At 46.4% G+C, this 22,472-nt stretch overlaps 2 protein-coding genes across 2 annotated transcripts in view; both read left to right on the plus strand.

Annotated features, from left to right (window-relative positions):
- The window catches only part of LOC149330579 (alpha-(1,6)-fucosyltransferase-like), a 34,723-nt gene extending 30,710 nt beyond the window's left edge, over positions 1-4,013 (plus strand). Inside the window, exons 8-10 of the mRNA XM_089561197.1 lie at positions 419-592; positions 1,218-1,371; positions 2,684-4,013. Of these exons, the coding sequence (XP_089417323.1) occupies positions 419-592; positions 1,218-1,371; positions 2,684-3,064 (709 nt within the window). The 3' untranslated portion in view covers positions 3,065-4,013. The remainder of the gene's footprint in view (positions 1-418; positions 593-1,217; positions 1,372-2,683) is intronic.
- An 8,549-nt stretch (positions 4,014-12,562) lies between these two features.
- The window catches only part of LOC149330580 (sperm-specific sodium:proton exchanger-like), a 40,016-nt gene continuing 30,106 nt past the window's right edge, over positions 12,563-22,472 (plus strand). The window contains exons 1-6 of the mRNA XM_089559455.1: positions 12,563-12,626; positions 14,058-14,312; positions 15,870-16,067; positions 17,475-17,585; positions 19,559-19,820; positions 20,539-20,682. Coding sequence (XP_089415581.1) covers positions 12,563-12,626; positions 14,058-14,312; positions 15,870-16,067; positions 17,475-17,585; positions 19,559-19,820; positions 20,539-20,682 — 1,034 coding nt within the window. The remainder of the gene's footprint in view (positions 12,627-14,057; positions 14,313-15,869; positions 16,068-17,474; positions 17,586-19,558; positions 19,821-20,538; positions 20,683-22,472) is intronic.

Below are 22,472 nucleotides of genomic sequence, written 5' to 3' on the forward strand. Positions count from 1 at the left end.
TGCAGTTTATTGCCTTTGATCTATGCTGCCCTCAAGGTAGACTAAACTTCTGCAGGCTTTAATTAGATTTGCATCGCTGTCCTCAAATTATGCTAGATTGAATTTAAAAAACAAATCTGGAGGCACTGTTTTGATTCAGAAATAAATCAACACTGGTATCATGAGAGCAAGCTCGTTTTTATTTTTATTACAGTTACAAGTGCATGCTGCATAAAGAAGTGTAATGCGCAATTATAGACATTGCTTCTTTGTGATTTAGGTTTCTTTTATCTGGCTGTGCATACTTTTGGTGCTATGCTAGAAATGGGCTGATGATGAAGCTTCTTGGAAGTTAGGGTCCGATTTCATGGCGGTGCTAATTTAAGCAATTTGCATCTATTACATCTAGAAAATGCTGATAAAACTTCTTGCTTTACAGGATTCACATACGACGTACCGACAAGAAGCGAGAGGCTGCATACCACGATGTGCGTGAATACATGCAACACGCCGAAGAGTTCTACAACAGGCTGACACTGAAAGGACAGGCCATTCAGAGGAGAATTTTCGTAGCTACCGACGAGCCAGCTGTTATTGGGGAGATAAAATCTAAGTATGTCTACACTTTATTAGTGTGCTTTCTTAGGGTGCATTTCTGATTAGTCTATATTCTAAACTGTTATGCTTTGGGCATACAATACTTGTTTTCAGCTGTTGTCTCAAAAGCAGCTATTTAGTGGTTGTGTTCTATAACTTGCGTTTTGAATATGTTGTTTTCTATTCAGTAGAAATTAGAGCACTTTTAAATAGTAATTTGGGAGTGGAAATACAATACTATGGAAATATTTCTTTCATGTTCAAGTGCCGAAATTGTTTGCTATTGATAATTTATTTCGTACTGGTGTTCAGGTATCGTTTCAGAGCCACATGGACCTCTGGCAGCTTTTTCTCGAATCTTACCAGCTGAATGGATACTTAACGAGCACAGCATTTTCCTCTTGACATAAATCTAACGATGTACTGAAATATTTTAATTATGAATATTATGCCAGAAATACAGAGTCATTTTCCGCTGTTCGCTACTTTGTGTTGTCCTGTACTGGCTGCAGAAGTTTCATAGGAATACTTATAACATCAGTGCCACGTCTTCTTGCTGTGGTTATGAGAAAAAAACTTTGGATGAACATGTATACTTTAAGGAGAGTGGGTGAGAATTCATTTCACGTTTTTGACCACAGGTTTCCACAGTACAAGATAATATCAAACCAGCAGTCTGCAAGTCAAGCTTATGATTTGAAAGCCAGGACTCAAAGCTCTGCCCTGAATGGCATGCTAACGGATATCTACCTCCTGGCTGAATCTGATCAGCTGGTCTGCAGCTTCTCCTCTGGGGTGAGATCAATGGCTTGCTGTGATTGTATTCACCTTCTCACCCATTCACTCAGTCTCTCAGAAGTGCATTGAAGACTGCATCACAAAAGTGTACAATAAACACGTGGTTGGAAACGTTTTTAGCATTCGGTCACGATTACATTAGGAGTTATATAGGAGGAGCCACCATGGTTGCATGGTGTCCAATTGTGTGTACCATTATATCCGGTTTTCAAAAGTGCTTTCTAACCTTTCCATGTTCAGGTATTAAAAAAGCAGTGCCAGAACATTGTTGTAACATGTAGATTCAAAGAGGTACTTGGATTTTCTCATGCTTCAACAAGACTGGACGTCTGCATAGGAATTTCTTTAGTCATTGAGCTTTAACATCTGTTTAAGCATTGTTACAATGACAAATGTACTTGTTTTTCAGGTAAACTAAAGATTTAAAGACATTGTCTCTTGTCGCGGTGGCAGAAAGGATGTAGTATGATTGGAAGCTGGTTTGAGCAGAGATGCATATATATTTTGCTTGATAAAAACCAATTGCTTACTTAGCAATTTTAATTTAGTTTTGAAATGCTATAGATGTAGAAGAAATGTAAACTGCAAAGTTTCAAAATTTCAACAGAAAGCCACATTAGAGAAGTTCCTGAGAAGATTACTTGATTCAAAACTTTACTTTGATATGTCCTATAGAAATTGTTCAAAAGATCGCTTCATTCCAAGTGTTAATTTTCGCTGCCCTAAATAAATTGTTTAAAACTGCGGAGTGCATGAAATTGTGGCTCCACGGCCACACGAGTTGCATGGGCAGACTCTTCTTCGTCATGCAAGTTTTTACAACAACCAGTAAGAGATGCTTGACTACTTTATCAAATAATTATTCTTCTTCATGATCTGCATGCCCTTTCGATCTGCTTTCAATGATGATTGCTCCTTTTTTTTTTGGGTGGTAATCTGTGGTGATCTTTTGCATCATTGCTGCACAGCATCTTTAAATGAACATTGGTTTCAGTACATCTCGTAATTAACTATACATGCACAAAATAATGCTCTAGTTCGGGTGCCTCTTCCTGCTGTCACACAGCCATCAATCTGCAGTCTTCGGTATGCAGCATATGCATGTAGTGACTGCACGTGATGTGACCTGTACTGGGTTGTCCACAAGGGGTGCACTGTAACCAGCCAGTCTGCATAGGTGTGAGCCTGTCACTGTGATGTGGCCACTTTGGTGAAGGTGATAAAGCAGTCACACAAGAAAGAGCAGAAGTAGTGTGCCTTTTTTGTTGTTTTCATACCTTGAAAGTAGTCCGTCTTATTGCTCACACAGTTCTGCCGCGTTGCCTACGAGCTCATGCAAGCCCGGAGCGCCGAGGTCGGCATCGATGCGACACGCAAGGCGGTGTCTGTGGACGTCGAGTACTTCTACGCCTATGTGCCCTTCCCTCCCCGACGGGCACTTTATCGAAACGAAGACGTCTTCAAAAATGAATTGCACTGGTCCACTCCTGGTGTTCTGCTGGAGAAGTCGGACGACTTCGCTGCTTTGCGCGAGGCCTGTGACAAGAAGTATGCCGATGGGTTCAACACTGGTCGCATCGCGGGATCCTTGGCTGACGGCAATCGCATGGTGTTCCCACGTTTCAAGACGGTGCAGACTTACTCGGTGACACAGTACGCAGCGTTAAACAACACCCGACCAGAACTGTAGGCTGGAGGTGTGGAGAGCTTTAACAACCCAACCAGAAACTATGGTGCTGGCCACTCCAACTGTGATCTGGTGCTCAGGAGCAATGCCTTTTCATGTAAAGAGTACCGTGTACCTGCTGTGCCTACTACTTCCGAAGTGACACCATGTTCACCAAATGTAAAGACTACAGCTTCCCGGTATCTTTTACTGAGACGAGAACGCCTTTTGCACGAAAATCGCTGGTATAGTTCCTGTTCTTATAGCTTTCAAGGAACGCCAGCTAAAGAAAAAGTGACTGCCTGAACTTGCACAATTCATTACAGCTTGATATAGCCTGAATAATGTGTAGCTTTTGGTCACATTATTTACGATATTTATAGTTTGCATTAGCCAGGTCAGTGTCTTTGGAGTGTTCAGCTCGCTTTGTGCTAAACCATTGTGAATATATCTTTGAGGCATTTAATTGTTAAATTTTTTTTTCGAGAAATGATTATGGTCCCCTGTGTGAGCAAGCTGTTTGAGTGAGCAAGACAAGTGCCAAGCATCAGGCCAGGTACTGTAACGGGTTTGTATCAAAACAAACACTAAAAATAATTTGAGTTTAATTTATGTGAGAAAAGAGCGCCAGTGAAGTTAAGGTAACACGACGTTTCGAAACCTACTCTGTTCCTTCACGAGATATAACACCAGACAGACCTCTGTCAAGTGTTTCCCTTGAGAAAATTTTAAGTACATTGAGATTCAGTGTCATCAAGTTAAACAAAGGCTGGAATGGCTGTTGTGACAGACACTGTGTGACATGGGCTTTCATTACTGGTTTGCAGCCATATACATTGCAAGCTGGTTAACTTGAATTTAACCATTACTATAAAAAGGTAGAAATTAAATACTACTGCAGTGAAGGAGTTAATGGTCACCTTTGGTGTGGCAATGAAAGGGAGCATTTAAAAGCTTTACTCTTTGTGCATCTTCTTTGTGCAGCCTTAAAGCTGAGCCGCATTAATCGTCCTAGTAGTAAAGATAAATTCGTTACTCTTGTCTGTTCTTTTCCTTAGAGTCGGACCATAACTTTATCATGACACACTTCCACGTGCAAGAAATCTCTTCATGGGTCTCTTTTCAGCAATCTGTGTGATGCCCTTTCTGGAGGGGAAAGTGGGATATGTCCAAATACTGTAGAAAATAGGCTGCCGGTGCAGTGCTTATGGGGCTGCCAGAGGGAACATTCTGGGACCACATTTTGCAGCGTTTCTTTTAGTTCTTTTCATATTCTTTGTCGTTAGGTGACAAAGAATACGACCTCCTAACCTATCCTCTTAACCTATACAGTCACCCCATTAAGAAACCCCATATTAGTCGTGGTTGTACAGCTATGCTATTCTATATTACATGCTTTGTCCTTGACACATGTGGGTGGATGAATGGGGGTGGTTTATGGTTTATGGGGTTTAACATCCCATTGCGACTCCCAGAGCTCCTCAAACTGAAGAATGATGAAAGTCATCGCTTGCTTAGGGAATTTACTATGACGTGTAATAAAAGTGACACTTTGTTCAAGCTCTTTGAGGGTCTTGACAGAAGTGAAGTTCATTATCGATCCAAAACATTTTCGGTATTTTGGAGCAAGGAGTTAATTTCTTTAAAAAGCAACTTTGAACATTGCTGGAACACTGAAATTGTTTACTGAGCCCCACCTTGAAAACACTGTCACTGGGATGGTTAGAAAGTTTGGAGTCTGATTAAGGTCAGACAAGTTGATTCCTCTTAGGCACATGTTGATTTATTTTTTAACAACATGACAGCATTTACAAATATAAACTCTAGTCATATGCTTGTGTGCACAAGCTGTCAGGAAAGGTCTAGGTTGTAGCGTTTCTCGCTGGTTTCCGAACTGACCTAATATATGAAAAGCTTTGATAGAAATATGAGAAGGTAAATCAGTGTTTCTACCACAGTTGGCTCGAGTATTCACCTCGTACGCCAATGCCACCCGATACCCATCGATATTTCATTGGGTTCAAGTTTTTCTCTGGCCTGGTGCTTGGCTGCTCTGGATGGTGAAATATGTGTGAATATTTGTGTATGGCGATCTTTGGTCTAGCTGTCACTGTGTTCTTAGAGTCAAATCATCATAGTCACCAGGAAGTTAGTATTGTGTTGACAAAAGTGTGTATAATTAGTCGTAATTATGTTGAGTACAATTGCCTACATTTATGCATTGATATTTTCACCATATGTGGAATTATCATATCCTTGACGCTTTACGTTTATTTAATATTTATATTGATTAACTGGCTGTACAGCGTGAGTAGAATGATTTTGGCGAAGTGTGTTGAGCAAGTTGTTTATCGCTAATAAAAATTTGTTACGATTTTCACTGTGTGCCCTTCTTGTATTTCTTACTTTTCTCTTCGAGCGCTCCTATGAAGTCGTCACTTCGGCCGCTGATAGACTACGACGTTCGTGCGTGCCCTTTCTTTCGCATCAGGGGCCTTTTTTTTGTTCTGCTGACTCATACTGCAGCGCCATCTAATAACAAGTGAACAAACCACATCAACTCGGTCATACGAAGAGCTTTGCACAAAATTCAATACGCCGATTCCTGCTGGAGGCGTTCAGTTAACGACAGGATTGTGCTGACGTTTTTGGCTTCTCAGGACTGCTTGGGAAAGACCGGGACGCAATGTCGACATTTCCGCTCTCCAGTTGTGCCATACCGGACAGTGGCAACGAGCATGAACATGCCTCAAACATGGGCGTCCGGAGGGGGGGGGCAAGGGGGGGCGGCTGCACCCCCCTGGAAAATCACTCACTCGAACCGTGAGTGATGGCCGCACGCCAGGGGCGGTGGTGCGTTCAGCCAAAAGGGTAAAAGCAGCCCCGCTTCCACGCTTTGGGTCACATCTGCGAAATGCCGCGTCCGGGCGCGCGCCGTTCGCCCGTTTTCAAACCACGCCATCGTTAGCTCCGCTGAAGGAGCGGCACCGGCGAGCATGTGTTTCGAGCCGTCTTGAGATGGGTGTCTGTTTCTTTGATCTCTAGAGAGATAGCGACACGGAGGGAAGGACAAATCAGCCGTGTCCACCCCCGCTTTGTCGGGCTGTTCAGGGCCAAGCGGGCGATGAGTTGGCGCCGCCGCCGCTCACTGTCTCCTGCGATCCACGGGAGAGCGCAGTTCGGTAGAGGCGCCGCTTTCAGAATCTTCGGCAAAGGGGATTAGCAGTTGCTTTTGTTCACGGCGACGCAGTCTCCAGAGGCGCCCCCACACCAGCGTTCCTTGCGTCTTCTCCGAAAACCAGCGCCTTTGGTCAACGCAGCCCGATGGCGCCTGCCTGGCTCGCCTGTCACCTCTGGCTGGGCCTCAAATCACAATAGCGCCCATGTACTGTGCGATGTCAGTGCATGGTAAAGAGACCCAGGTGGTCGACATTATCCGCAACTCTGTACTACTCTGTCCCTCATAGCCTGAGTCGTTTTGGGGCTCTGAACCCCATAAAAAACACAAAAACAAATTTTCCGACCGGAGTGGCGAGTGCCCCTTCCCCTCGGAAGTCGCGCGGCGTTCCTTTCACCCCTTGCACGTGCGCGCGCCTCTGTGTTCGTGCTTCGGTGTTTTTATTAGCCGGTTGTCAACGAAGCTGAGAACAACCAAGACAGCGGACGAGAAAACGACGAGCGGCGAGCAGTTTGTGTGCGGTCGCTCGACTGTGCGGATGCGCGAGCAAGATGGAGCGAGGTGTATGAAGTTGCGAGCGTGCATTTATCTTGTAAACAAGTTTTCGTTGTATATATAGTCATCTTTTGTTTTCAACTTACGCGTTCAACCGTTTTTCCAATCAATGTGTGTGATGAGTGTGCACCGAGAACGTGTAATGAAGCACAGAAATGAATTTATCACCCGTGTAATCACGCAATTCGCCCAGAAAAATCCGAGGCGCCTACAGTTGCTGTTCATGGAATACTGACTGAGTGACTGTAGTTGCGTGTTTGAGAACATATTGTGCTGTGTGCTGGTCATCAATCCGGGTGAGTCGAGAACCCGTATGCAGCAAGACTGAGCACTCTTCTCCACGAAGTGACAGTACCTTTTTGCATTTTTATTAATTTTAATTGTTTCTTCGTTAATAAACTCCAATGTATCTCTCCTAGCCACGCTTTAATTTGCTGTTTGTAATTTTTCTTTCATGTGTGTATTTCACTTATTTTTTATTTATATATAAATAAATAAATTTACTCCGCAAATAGTGCCTTTTGCTACGAACATGCCCCCCCCCCCCCCCCTCCGGCGCCAACAACCAATGGGGCCCCCCCCCTGCAAAAAATTCTGCGGACGCCCTTGGCCTCAAACTCGACGGCGCAATGAACGCGGGCGCGTCGTCCGCACGGATAAGTGTAGATTATCAACATGATTACGATTACTGATATCACCCGGAATACGTCCAATACAGAACAATCTTCCCCTAATGCTTTTCAAGCCACCCTATCGTAGTAAATTTCCTTAACCTGATCTATCCATCCGACTCTCTGACACACCTGGGTAAGTTTTCTCAGACGTTCATTTCCCCCTTTTTTATGTCAAATAGGATATCATTAACTGGTGGTTGTCTCCTAACCTCACATCTCGGCGGACACCTGAAGCATGCCGTAAGGATTAAGGTGGGAGTGAGAGAAGGAAAAGGTGCCGTGGTGGAGGGCTCCGGAATAATTTACATTTCACAGCACACGGGCGCCTTTTTGCATTTCGCCGGTTCGATCCCGGGTACCGCGGCTCAATAGCCGAGCGCCCCAACCACTGAGCCACCATGGCGGGAATCCTGACATCCGGTGCCCACAATTTTCTCACAACAGAAGGCACTCATTGCGATCCTCCCATATAAACACAAGGTTTTTACTTTCACATGTCTTGCGTCAACACTGTGGCAATCTCTTTGCAAACAAGCCAGCGCTGACTAGTCTTCGCACCCTTTGGGTAACGGTTATTTTTTGTATTTATTGCGGGGTTTTTCAGAGCAAGCTTGCGTTGGATAACTATGCTGCACGAGTGTTACGCTAATAAGGACATTAAACCTCACTTCTGTCTGCGCAGGTCTGCGATGATCACCCAACCGTTTCAGTTGCGGTGAACACCTCTGAAATCATCTATTGCGTCGCTTGCAATCAGACGAAAAAATCTCTGAGAAAGGCGGTGGAAATATTTAGTCCCCTGCAGGCATTTAGTACGTTTGCTCACATTTTATTTGTGCACAAGCGCGTGCAGCAATGACTCAAGATTCACAAATGCTTATTCTGGAAAGAGGAAGAAGTTAGGAGGAGTGCACGCGTTCTTATTCAGACTCCTTCGTTATTTTAAAGCTGGGAAAGTGTTCCTGAGTTTATCTTAATTTGCTGTAACGTTCGTTCGCCTTTTATGTTTTACCCTACATGGTGACAGTTATTATCGCGTTTAGCAGCCGTATTTCGGTGTAGACAGACGCAAAGGCCGTGTGCTGTGCGTTGTCAGTGCACGTTAAAGAACTCCGGTCGAAATCAATAAGCAGCTTTCCATCTCGGCGCCTCTTACTCAGTTCCTTGTTTTACTCTCTCTTTCATCTCTTTACCGAAAGATTCGGGTTCGATCCAGGCCCCGGCGGTCGAATTTCGGTGGAGGCGAAATTCCAGAGGCCTATGTACTGTACGACGTCAGTGCACGTTAAAGAACCCCAGGTGGTCGAAATTTCCGGAGCCCTTTACTATGGCGTCCCTCATAGCCTGAGTCGCTTTGGGACGTTAAACCTCCATAAACCACAATCTTTCATACCTTTACTCAGTGCACTCTTGATGTGTCCACTGAGAGCGACACAGTTACGGCGCATTTATTTTCCTCATAGCCAATTTATTGTTTTTTTGTTCAATTTTGCCCCTGTCGAAGTGAATGGTTGTCGTCCTAGGGAGCGTTGTATGTTGAGAAAAGGATTTTCGGACGCTAGCGGTCGCAACACCTGGCAGTCAAACCCGGTAACATCAAGGTTGGTGGGTCTGACAACTTGGTCGCTGCTTTATTCACCACATTTTGTAACCGTTTCAAATATATCCAAACATTTGTTACCTCTGTTATGTCGTGAAATGCAAAGAATGCTTGTTCAAAAGCTTTCTGTGTAAATGTACTCGAGCCAGAAGAAGATGAGAATGAGGATGAAGGATCGTTTTTCATGAATACATTTTTCAAAATTCACGTTTAATCCTATGAAAATTTTCTTATGTATACCACTACACCTTGGCCAATCCCCCCACGTGGGTATGTGCCATTATAAAGAGGTGAAGAAGAAGAAGAAGAAAGAAGAAAAAGCCGGTCACTGACACTAGAGCTGCCATTTTGATAAGACGGACCTCGGCTCCTCAAACTGTGAGTGGAGATTCGCCACGCCTTAGATATTGTTACCGCTTGCTGCTGTCGTTGTCCCGGCTCTCCTTTCTGCGCCGGTCACCTTCTGCTGCCAGGACTAGTCTTTTTGACCGCCTAATTAATCACCCAGCTCCCTGAATGCTTGCGGATTAATGGCTTGAGCGATATCGCCGTCAATGCATGCAACTGGTTAGGTTTTAGTTTGGTTGGCTGAAACGTCCAGTGACATAGTTCATAAAGTTACAGCTGGCAGTTTACCAAATAACGTACTCAAAAATTCTGTACTTGCTTACGGCGAAGTGAACGTGATCAGCGTGCAGAAAGAAATCGCAGTTATGGTGAAGAACTGTGAATAATGGCTTTGTGTTTAACCTGTGGAATCAAGCCGGTCGCTGCGGAATGTTGCATGCGCAGTTCCGATGGACCATGCCCCTTGGGCACGCACTAGTAAATGTAGCGTATGCAAATACCGACTTGTCGGCACGTTAGTCCCTCGGTAACTTTTCACTGATAGGCGCTTTTAGAGCGCAGTTTTTTTGCGCCTTTCCTGGCTTCCGGGTCGTAGTCGTCGGCGTAGTCGGCATCCCCTCGTTTACCTCTCCTATTCAGACCTCCGCTCCCAATCTTCGTATCCTTCCCCTCCCGACCAACATGTCCCCCGTCCTGCACGCCGGCCGTCGTCATGCGGCCGCACAGCACCATTCCCTTCTCTTTGATATCCAGGGTGTAGCCTACAGGATGCCTCCTTCGTGGCTCCTCGAGGTTCCTGCGGCTACGCCCTGTACCATCCACACCTCCCTGCCCCTGAAACCCACACCAGCGGGCCGTATCTACACCCTCCAGACGCATTGTCCCTCGAGGTCCTCGCCATTGCGCATGCCCTCCAGTCATTTGCCCTCCTTCCCTCTCTCTAAGAGTATACAGTCTATTCAGACTCACAAGCCGCTATACACCACATACAGAAACGCACCCTGACCCCTTCTCTCCAACAGGAGTTCGAACGAGCGGTCTCCGCATTGCAGCCTTCCATCGTTTTCCTCCGTTGTGTCCCTGGGCATTCAGGGATTGACGGCAATGAGCTGGCCCATCAGCTCGCTCGCGACACACTTTTCCGGGCACCGTTGATCCCCTGGCCCAAGCCCTCGGAGGACGGTGGGAGACTCACCCTTCGCCGCACCATATAAGAGGTCTACCTTGAGCTCCACCTCGACAAACGCCTTTACCCTCCCCCTCATCCATCACTCACGGTGCCGGAGTCTCGCCTTCTTCAGCACATTCAGATGAATGCAGTTATCACCCCGTCCCGCCTCTTTCTTTATCGCTATCGATCGGACCCTTCCTGTCCCAACTGCCCCTGTATCTATGCGGACCTGGCCCATTGCCTCTTCTATTGCCCGGCTGCTCAGCAGTCGGGTTCCTTCCCCCCACCCTCTCTATCCATCACCACCTGGCTCGACTGGCTTGGCGCTGAAGGGGAAGAAGAACAGCGGCTTCCGGTCGCCCAGGCGGTCGACATGCTCGGCCTATAAATTATGGTCGAATAAAAGTCTTTTACTACTACTACTACTACTACTACTACTACTACTACCGGTTGTCCAACTAGCAGATCAAAACGCCACCTGGAATGTGGCTGCCACGGGAAGATGCCGGAGGGTGGCTAGCTGCGTAACACACCACCTGGCAGTCGTGAAGAGTTCCGCTCAAATTTAGCATTAGCGGTCATGTATGGTCTGGTGTTTAAAAAGAAGATTTCGAGAAAAATTATGTATTGCAAAATGTGAGCAACTCTGTGCAAAACCACGACATGCACATAGGCCTCGGGACACTGAATCCACCATTACGACGGAATCACCGGTGGCGACGCTGAGACGCTAGCTCTCATTGGATTTTTCCTCCGTTTGCTGCTAGCTAGATGACCGCTGATTTTTCCCCACACTGCAGCTCGTCGGTATGTCGGAATTCTAGTAGTTGCCTTTGCGAAAGAAGTCCGCCACTGGGCTGAGAAGTCCCCACATGTGGTTGGCAAGATAGGCGGGCTAATTATAGGAGCGTTGAGAGGAGGGGCATCTACTGCATTCTCAAGTTGTATCTGACAACAAGGAATCGGAACACTAAGCCCTGGCTTTCTCCTCGAGTCTTTTCCTGGGCTAGTATAACAGCCAATTCTGAGAAAATAAAGAGGTCTGGTTCTAATACCAAGACGAAAAGTGTACTGAATAGGCGAGTGCGCAAGTATTTACTTGCTTCCGTTTAAAGGAAGCCTTGGAAAGCTTCACACAATTTTTCTTCTGCATAAAAATCAATCGCTTCGCTTTTCTTTAGCTTCGTGATATCCGTTCAGCAGCATAACTGTGACGGCAGTTGGTGTATTTTATCCTCAGCATCTTTATATTGCATAAAAGCTCCCTTTTCAGTGAACACACGTTATTTGTCACTGAAGATTTCTGTCACTGCAGAACAATTTCAAATTGTTCTCCGTCTCCTTAGAATGTTTTAAACTGACGGAAAAAGACAGCTGCGCTATCACTGCTATGGTAATCCAGCTGACGGCAAAGGGTGGCCTTAAAGCTCGTGTCAGGTTAAATTGCAGTGATCGCCCTGAAGGTAAGGGCGGCAGCGACAAAGACAAAAAACGTCTCTTTCCCTTGCAGCTCCACAGGCCCGAGAAAGAGGTAGCGAATGCTCAAACGCATCCCGCCAACCACATATTTAAATATACCCCTTCGCATGCCCGCCTGAGGCATTTTACAACAGATGACGGATACCCGGTACAGCATGTTCCTTGAAGATTGGGCCCACCAACGTGACATAGTTGATTGACACTGTATAAAGTGCACCGTGGCATGATCGTTAACGCTGGGAAACGTCTCTTATATGGTTGGTCAAATGTTTAGGGGAATCCCCCAAGGTGGAGTAGATTTGTAATAAGGGAGTAATTAATCATTGACATCCACCCGAGCGCAGCCATACGGCTACAAAGGAAAGTTTCTGAGAAAGCTGTATAGCTCATAGCTTTCCTTTGTAGTCGTATGGCTGCGCTCGGGTGAATGTCAATGAGTAGTCTCTTATATGGATGCTGTAAAATTCCAGCAAGGCTTTCTTATTACAGCATGCATTCCTCAAGAGCGAGCAGTCTCATGGGCTATGAGAAGCGACCCGAGTACGGTACCTTGCTCCTACTTCTGGTGGTCATCGTCTCCGGTAAGTGGGTAGCCGCTTAACGTTGTTTTTCTAACGTGTAATGTCATACGTAGTGTGACGCTGTTAAGGCAGACTTGACCACGTCCTCTCGTTCGAAACATTATCCAAGTTCTTAAGTGACGCAGCCGTATGCTATTCGTGACGCCTGTACCCGATTGTATGTAGGTCGGCGTGGAAGCAATTGAGGATAGTAATGAGCCCTTTGCATCGGCCGTTGTGCTTAAGTTTACGATTATACAAAGAGCTTGAAATATAAATCGATGACAGCAGCAGCATGGCGAACATGGCTTGTTCAAAAATATCCGGGTTGCGCGGTTTTCTTAAGAGCTGTGTAGGAAATCGGCTCTTCTCGTTGGTTGACTGCCCAACACAAAACTACTACGGACAGTCAGCTTTTCACCACGCTTGTCGAAGCCCTTCCAGCCGAACTGCTGCAGGGTGACGCACTACAGTAGCCAGCTGTGTGCATCGAGTTACAATAGAGCGAAAAATTTTTCTTCCCACGTAATACCCTAATAGCGGCCGAGAGTCAACCCTCCCTATCAATAAAATGCTTTATTAATTGATTCATTTTTTGAGGGTTGAAGTTTTACTTTCATGTGATTTTGAACCAAACATGATGGCACTAAGGTTCTGACAGTGTAAGTTTTTATTCACTATTTGATGGCCTTCAACGCTCAAAACTTCTGAGACTAGAAGGCCACGTCGTGTTCCACCGGCTAGGATTTCCAAAAACGTCCCGACGACGCGCCTTCCGCCTTCTTTGAACTTCTGGCCATAGTTTCTTGATCTATTCTCGTATTGTTCGACACTGAGGTATCACCTTAAGTATTTTATAGCTACCTTGGAAAAGCGGAAGGCAATAAAGTTAAGCAGCGGTTCAGCTCTGCCGAGCCGAGTTTCACGTCGCGAAAGCTACATATGCATGATTAAACATAGTTTATCTTTGGTGCACCTTTTATTGTTTCTTAATGGCCCTCACCACTTCACAGCTGCTTATTGGTCTTCATTGATTGGATTAATGAAAGCAAAGACTGATCGATGGTCAGTAGCACATACCTCTGGTTATGTATACCCCATACCGGACGTCACAACTGTGAACTGTGAATCACGTGACACAACGTGATTACCACGTGGCATTCTTACTTCCTCTGCCGACAACCTGCAATGCCAAAATTCAATGTCAAAGTTCGAGGTCAAATGCCAAGGTCAGAGGTCAAGATGAAATGTCAAGGTCAAAGTTCAGGGCCAAACGTCAAGGTCAGAGGTGGTCCACTAAGTGGAGCACACATGGTTAGGTATATGTGAATAGCAACACTAGCCATCGCTTATATCAAGGTCGTTTCAAGGTCATTCGGAGGCTCACGGCGAAATGCGGTCCAGCTATAGTATAGCTTTCGCTGTAAAAAAAAAAGAACGTTGCTCTTGCAGCTGTGCTACGGATGATGAAGCGGCTGATCAACGTGCCGGTGGTTGCTGTCGTGGTCCTGTGGGGTTTCATCGCCGGGTGGCTGGTGAGTCGCTACGGAGACAAAGAAACCTTCCTGCCGGTCACCGACAACCACCTGAGCGAGCTGCTGCACTTGTACATGCCGGTGCTGGTGTTCACCGTGGCTCTGAACCTGCGGTACCACCTGTTCTGGCGCTGCTTCTGGCAGTGCGTACTTCTAGGGGCTCTAGGACTTGGTGAGTGCGCTGATATTCTCTTCCTCATTAACGCTCGCGGTTTTGGGGTTTGGCTGCTGAGAACCAATTCGCGGGTGTCATGGCGCCACATTTGGTTTGGAGCGAAATTTAACGATGTCTGTGTTGTGGCACAGTAGGTCACGTCAAAGATGCCTAGGGCCGTATTTTGCGAGGATTCTTTTTCGCAAGTCATTCTTAGGTTTCTCGCAATTCGCCTGCCCTGCCACCGATGCGGGAGCCGGCGAACGACCGTCTCTATGCCAGCGTCAGTCATGGAAAGTGTCGTTTCAATATGGGCTTGTACAAACAATCATCCACTACGGTGTTTCCTACACGTCACATAGTTGCTTTGAAATGTAAGAATCTGTTACCTTCATTATGAGATCCTTCCTTCTTGCAGCCCTAGGCTACGAGGTTCTGCTTACTAATATGTCTATTCGTAACAGCATGCCCAGCAATAAAAACAATAGACATAGGCAGGAACGCCTCATGCCAGCCGAGGTTGTAACTAGTTCACAACATACATACCAGGACGTGCCGTAGAAAAAAAAACTGTTTTAAAGTGTTGTCTTTGTGTTTAAACAATTATTCAGGACATCAACTCCCTAGCTAAACACATGACTTGGAGTCACAGAACCAGAGTTTCGTGGTATCCACCAAGCCCGTGGACTGAGCCATCACAAGAACCGAAGCGAAGAGTCGAGCGATAGTCAGTCACGAGCCCTATGTGCGAGAAACTACGTGGGTTTATGCAAACGGCGCTCCTTAAAGATCAGGCATGAGCAAGGTGCGAGAGAACACAGAAGTTGTTTTCACAGCTGGAGATGGGGCACCCTCCTAATTTCGAGGGCAGTAATAAATATATGTGCCTCTAATTAAAATAAGATACATGAAAAGCTCAGCACTCATCGGTAGAGCGAACAGACAGGGAACTTGCTATCGTCCTACTTTGCAAATCAAACTTCACACAAGCATGATAAAGTTCCATCTCACGTTATCCGTGGAAGTGCCCATAAAGCCCATGTATCCAAGGTAAGGCACTCAGATTGGTATAAACATCAGAGATTAGCCGATTGTCACGTAGCAGCTGCTGCTTTAAAATTAATTACCGATGCTCAGAATGGGTTTATTAGGTACAAAGATGTCGCAGGGTGCCACAGGCATCGGCTGTGTCTTCTTATCGCGAGAAAGTGGCTGCCGGTAGTGTCTGAAGTTTGATTCCTAATTTCCTAACTGGTAGGAGTCACGAACTCGGAAGCATTACGAAGCCTACAGGCGCGACCGGAGGCGCTCAGTTAAGAGACAACAACACAAGACGATACATGCGTTCCGTGAGCTTCGTGATGCTTTCGAACCATCCGGCCCGCCAAAAGATTTTAACAACTCGGCGCTCTACGAAGGGTGGCTTTATTTCGAGGACAGGCAGCGGGACGTAGAAGACTGTGTCAATACTGGCTCGTGTGTTCCCTTTTGTCTTGCTCGCGCTCATCTGCGGAAACTACCCAAGCTCAACAGCCCTTTTTCGTGCCTCCTCGGGCAACTTTTGAATGTTTGCAGCGCTGAGCTGCTGCCTGTTCGTCCTGTACATGACGTTCATGGTGCCCTCGAGTCGGGACACTTGGAGTGGCCGAGACGGAAGCAGAGCAGACAGCCGCGACGCCATTGGCGACAACTCAGCCGCGTCCGCACTCATGGCCTTCCTCGTTTGCTGCCCAGAGCCCATGTTCTTCACCGACGTGGCCTTTCTTACCGCTGGTACGTGAACAAGGACTCTGATTCACGTCTTCTTTTACACTGGATGACGCGTTATCCCATGGAGTGTGATGCTGAGCATTACTATTGCTTCGCAGTGGAACGAATGCTACGAACTCATGTAATACCTCATGTAATACCGCACACCAAGGGGCATTTGAGGTACTAGTAAATAAATAAATAAATAAATAAATAAATAAATAAATAAATAAATAAATAAATAAATAAATAAATAAATAAATAAATAAATAAATAAATAAATAAATAAATAAATAAATAAATAAATAAATAAATAAATAAATAAATAAATAAATAAATAAATAAATAAATAAACTTGAGGAGGCGGCTTCCACGAGGAAACAGCTTTCACACGCTTGCGAGCCAGTTCCACAAATCTTGCAACAGCCGCCTCGCAGTCGTAGCTCTTATTCCGTAGAAAAGAGTGTGCGTGATGGCATATCGATATCATGCGAACTGAACGGGTACGCATGGCTAGTATACCATAAAAATATATAGAGCATGTTCTTCCCCGTTACCATATAGCGCTTATCAGTTAGGGGTGATATAAGGGAGATAATTTATGCCTACTAACCTGTCCATTCATATACTCCTTAGCAGAAATATATTCTTGGGTTAGAGGCGGCTGCAATTTTGTCAGGAAAAGGTGCACATATAATTGCACAGCTTTAAAAGGTGAGACTGTTTCTTACCGGCAATTATTAACCTCCAATGCATTGATTTCATTTTAGCTCGGAGAGCATTGATGTTAAGAAACTTAAGATGTGTAGTTACGTAGATGGCATCGCCAACTAAAGAACAGCCGGCATCAATCATTTATCTGTTATTGAGAAAAATAACAAAACTAGGGTATGACACATTTCCACGGCTAACTGCCTCTGCAATTCGCTCAACTTTCGATCTAGGATAATTCGAATGGTAAAACACTAATCGTTAATAGGCTGCTATAAATGTGGCTCTAGTCTGTTCGTTGGGATGGGTAAGCCTTTCTAAGTTTGTCTCTAAACAGAAGCAGGACATCGGTCAATGCGATCTTTAGGTCAAACTCTTATGGTCCGTCGAGGATTTTCCTCTCTGAACTTAACCAGCTGCGTAGCCAGCTGCGCAGAAAAGCAGGTTTAAATTATGAATGCTATTTACAACCGGCGTGTAATACGAGTATGTTATAACACGCGCAACACCAAGCCAAGTTCACTGTTGGAAATTAGCGGCGTCTGCTTCCGTGGCGGCACACACCCAGCGGCGCGTGGTGGTTGTCTGAACGGACACAGTGATGTCTACAATCAAGACATTCGCAAATATCTATGGTTTATGACTTGTTATTGTACGCGCTAGATATATTGCCCTTTCGGAATTGCGGGTGAGAACATGTGGCTTTGTCTTTTTGTGCAGCAAAGTCCCACATCCTGGAGACACTGGCCATGGGTGAGGCTCTTGTGGGGCTATCGTTCTTCTGGTTCGTCTACAACGCCGTGGCTATTCTCAAGGACTTCAGCTTCTACAGTAAGCTACACTGCTCCCGTCGTCCTAGCCAACGACACTTAGACAGCAACCGTCCCGAGCATATGAATCGGAGCATGAGGTTGGGGTAGTTGGTGTTGTATGACTAAATTAGGGCGACAAGAAGGCTATTTAGAGGGAAGCTGTTAAGAGAGACTAGCGCTCATGTTAGATACTTGGGTGGGCTTGAGCGAGTACGGGCTTCGAGGAAAATGCAAAGCATGAGCTCTTTTACAATGGCAGGCGCATGGTGACTAAGTAGAAGTGAGAATTGTGTCAATGAGTCTTGCACCACTCCTTCGCTTTTTCTGATCGCCACAAACCGCTACTAATTTCTATGACAATAACTGATCGGAACGCGATACGTTAATGCTGTGTCAGGATAGATTCATAAAAATGAAGCATGGGCAGTTATTGTCACCGCAGTCCGGTCGCGACTAGACACGAATGAATGTTTCGGAATCCTCATAGCTATTTCATTTGGGCCCGTTTACAGTCGTGCATTTGTTTCCATATGCTGCGCTAATTTTGTGCTCTAGGTGTCTGTTGAACCTCAGAACAAACGATGGCGCAAATCATGGGTAAGCTGCTTTCTTGCCTTCCGCTATCCTCCAGCATTATACAAGTGCACTATATTTGCACACAGAAAAAAATAAATAAACTGCCCTTCTGCGGCCGTAACGCTAGAACCGGATGAAATTCGAGGTGTGTGAAATAAGCTGTCCAGGACTTCCACAGCTCTCGCGCGTTCACTTAGGGCCCCACATATGGGCTCTTGTGCTGCTTTCCTATCGTTGCTCAAATCATTCGCGGAAAAAGTGGTAGGGTGCAAATACACGGACATTATTCTGCCTTGTATCCTCGCAGAAAATGTATATAGTGTCAGGAGTATATCACTGTAGTTACAATGTGACTCAGGCTATGAGGGGCGCTCTAACTTCCGGAGCCCTTCACTACGGCGTCCCTCATAAACTGAGATGCTTTGGGGCGTTAAATCCTCATGAACCATACACCGTTTTACTGCACCAGGAGCAGCAAAATTCCCCTCAACGTCGAGTGTCATATGTTGTGAACATCATCCCAGCCTGTCACTTTTATGCTACGATGCAGGGACCGAAGAGCTGCGTCTCACTAAAAACATTCATGGAACTCACGACTTGCTATGATGCTGATTATTATTTGTTTGTGTATTTTTCTACTCTTGCCAAAACCTCCAGCTGAAGTGCAGAATGTACGTATAAAAAATTCAGGGGGGCATTTTGACGATCTAAAGTGCGCTAGACAAACGCCTTTCCACGGAACTTTGGCTGCTACTGTGACGGATTGGCTGGTCATGATGATTAATGACTAACTAGTCATGATTGATTAATGATTAACTAGTGATGACTAATGAGTCTTGACTAACTGGTCATGGCTGGTTAATGACTAACTAGTCATGATTAGTTAATGAGTAACTAGTCATGATTGGTTAACGACTAACTAGATATGATTAGTTAATGACTAACTACTCATTGCTAATATGTTGATGATTGGTTAATGACCAGTTAGTCATGACTAATCAGTTGACGACTGGTTAATGACTAGTTCGTCATGACTTCTGACTAGTAATGGTTTGGTTTGGTTTATGGGGTTTAACGTCCCAAAGCGACTCAGGCTATGAGAGACGCCGTAGTAAAGGGCTCCGGAAATTTAGACCACCTGGGGTTCTTTAACGTGCACTGACATCGCACAGTACACGGGCCTCTAGAATTTCTCCTCCAAAGAAATTCTAGCCGCCGCGGCCGGGATCGAACCCGCGTCTTTTAGGTCAGCAGCCGAGCACCATAACCACTGAGCCACCGCGGCGGCTTATGACTAGTAATGTCTAGTTATGGCTTTCACTTCAGATGTAACGGACGGACGGAGGGCCAGAGTCGTGGCCGCGAGTATGAGCCATTAAAGGCTTTCCCCTTAAAACTTACGTCGTTTCATCGCAGAGTTCGGGTTCTCCGTGGTCACCACGTTGGCACTCGGTCCGCTCTTCGGCAAGCTCGTGGGCCACCTCCTAGCCTACCTGCTGATCACTCTGTCCCAGGACGTGTCCATCACCTACCTGGTCTCGCTGTGCGCCGTCTACCTCACCTTCCTGCTGGCAGAGCACGCCTTCATGGGCAGCGGCGTCACCTCCATCATCGCCCTGGCGCTCACCGCCAGCGCGCACAGCGCCTCGACAATCATGGACCCTATTGTGCTGCGCAAGTTAGTCGACCTGCTCTGTCACTCTGGTCACGTGTGTCGCGTGAGGGGCGCAGATTTTTCTATCTGGGCTGTTTTTAAGCCACTCAAAGCGCTCCACCTCTGTGTATTTAGGTACGAGAGATGAAAGAACGCCTGCCAAGTTACAGAGCTCTTTGCCATTGCAAAGAGCAACCACGTTCTAGGCGAAAGGCTTAACGCGATGATCATTTTTATGCGTTACGCAAACGTTTTCCTGTGAAGAGACGTTTACCTACTGAAACGTTTTTCTCCGGCATCGCCTTGTCAGTTTAGTACAGTTACAAGAAAGCAATTATAACACCTATTCCTTCTCATTCGTTTTAAATGCCTGGTGCTCTGTTGTCATGTGCCTTTTCTTTTGCATTACGTGTTCTCATGTAATCGCAATTTCTTTTCCATCTGCTATGCGTCTTGTTTAGAATTCGAGGGTCGGTATTGCTAGATGGTTAGGAAAACTTCCTCCGTATCATTTTGGATCTTTGCAGCGCAGGGCGCACTAACACATCTTTTGCATGGCCGAGAAGCAAGACGGCTGGCAGTGGAACACATGAAAAACATTTTTCATCGCAGGCTGTTGATACTATTGTGGAATTCTCTGCTCTCGCTCACCATTGAGTCGCCTTAAAGCTTTCCTCCCCCATTTTTTCTCGTGAAGAGACCGGTTTTTGTGGAGGCGGCCGTCGCCTTTCTTTTGGCCCAGATTCTGGACGCTGTTCCGGTACACGTACAACACGGTGATCATGTTCCTCGCCGCATTCAAGGTGGGTCGCGACGCCGTAGAGTATCTGTCCGCAGATGACATCATTCTGCTGGGCCACACCTACGCCGCCAAGATCATAGTGAGGTGAGTTCTGTCGCTTTAAGAAAATTGACGTGTATTAGGCTTCCCTTCGTATTAACTGCACTGCATTTGCCGTCTAACACTTCTTCGTTCAGTTGCTGGACAAAGAAAACGTGTGATGCTTGAAATGAATATGAGGACAGATCATGGGCGTCCGGAGGGGGGGGCAAGAAGGGGCGGCTGCACCCCCCTGGAAAATCACTCACTCGAACCGTGAGTGATGGCCGCACGCCAGGGACGGTGGTGCGCTCGGCCAAAAGGGTAAAAGCAGCCCCGCTTCTACGCTTTGGGTCACATATCTGCGAAATGCCGCGTCCGGGCGCGCGTCGTTCCGCCGTTTTCAAACCACGCCATCGTTAACTCTACTGAAGGGCGACCTGTTGCAGACATACAGCGGCACCAGCGAGCATGTGTTTCGAGCCGTCTTGAGATGGGTGTCTGTTTCTTTGATCTCTAGAGAGATAGCGACACGGAGGCAGACAGTGCACAGGGCATCTTGTTTTCGCCTTCGTTACGCCGGTCACCGATGAATCCTTCAGGAGGGAAGGACAAATCAGCCGTGTCCACCCCCGCTTTGTCCGACTGCTCAGGGGCAAGCGGGCGATCAGACGGCGCCACCGCCGCTCGCTGTCTCCTCCGATCCTCGGGAGAGCGCAGTTCGGTAGAAGCGCCGCTTTCAGAATCTTCGGCAAAGGGGATTAGCTGCTTTTGTTCACGGCGACGCAGTCTCCAGAGGCGCCCCACACCAGCGTTCCTTACGTCTTCTCCGAAAACCAGCGCCTTTGGTCAACGCAGCCCGATAGCGCCCGCCTGGCTCGCCTGTCCCCTCTGTCTGGGCCTCAAATCACAACAGCGCCCATGTACTGTGCGATGTCAGTGCATGGTGCACAGACCCAGGTGGTCGACATTATCCGGAACTCTGTACTATACTCCGTCCCTCATAGCCTGAGTATTTTGGGGCTCTGAACCCCATAAAAACACAAAAACAAATTTTACGACCGGAGTGGCGAGTGTCCCTTCCCCTCGGAAGTCGCGCGGCGTTCCTTTCACCCCCAGAGTGCGCATTCGGGGATATTGCGGCAAGTAAGCCCTTGCACGTGTGCGCGCCTCTGTGTTTGTGCTTCGGTGTTTTTAGTGGCCGGTTGTCAACGAAGCTGAGAACAACCAAGACAGCGGACGAGAAAACGACGAGCGGCGAGCAGTGTGTGTGCGGTTGCCCGACTGTGCGGATGCGCGAGCAAGATGGAGCGAGGTGTATGAAGCTGCGAGCGTGCATTTATCTTGTAAATAAGTTTTAGTTGTATATATAGTCATCTTTTGTTTTCGACGTACGCGTTCAACCGTTTTTCCAATCAATATGTATGATGAGTGTGCACCGAGAGCGTGTAATGAAGCACTGAAATGAATTTATCACCCGTGTAATTACGCAATTCGCCCAGAAAAATCCGAGGCGCCTACAGTTGCTGTTCAAGGAAGACTGACTGAGTGAGTGAGTGACTGTAGTTGCGTGTTTGTGAACATATTGTGCTGTGTGCTGGTCATCAATCCGGGTGAGTCGAGAACCCGTATGCAGCAAGACTGAGCACACTTCTCCACGAAGTGATAGTATCTTTTTGCATTTTTTATTAGTTTTAATGGTTTCTTCGTTGATAAACTCCAATGTATCTCTCCTAGCCGCGCTTTAGTTTGCTGTTTGTACTTTTTCTTTCATGTGTGTATTTTACTTATTTTTTATTTATATACAAATAAATAAGTTTATTCCGCAAATAGTGCCTTTTTGCTACGAATATACC

Source organism: Amblyomma mixtum, chromosome 9, assembly GCF_055824585.1.
Source record: "Amblyomma mixtum isolate Tamu chromosome 9, ASM5582458v1, whole genome shotgun sequence".
NCBI classification, from domain to species: Eukaryota; Metazoa; Arthropoda; class Arachnida; order Ixodida; family Ixodidae; genus Amblyomma; species Amblyomma mixtum.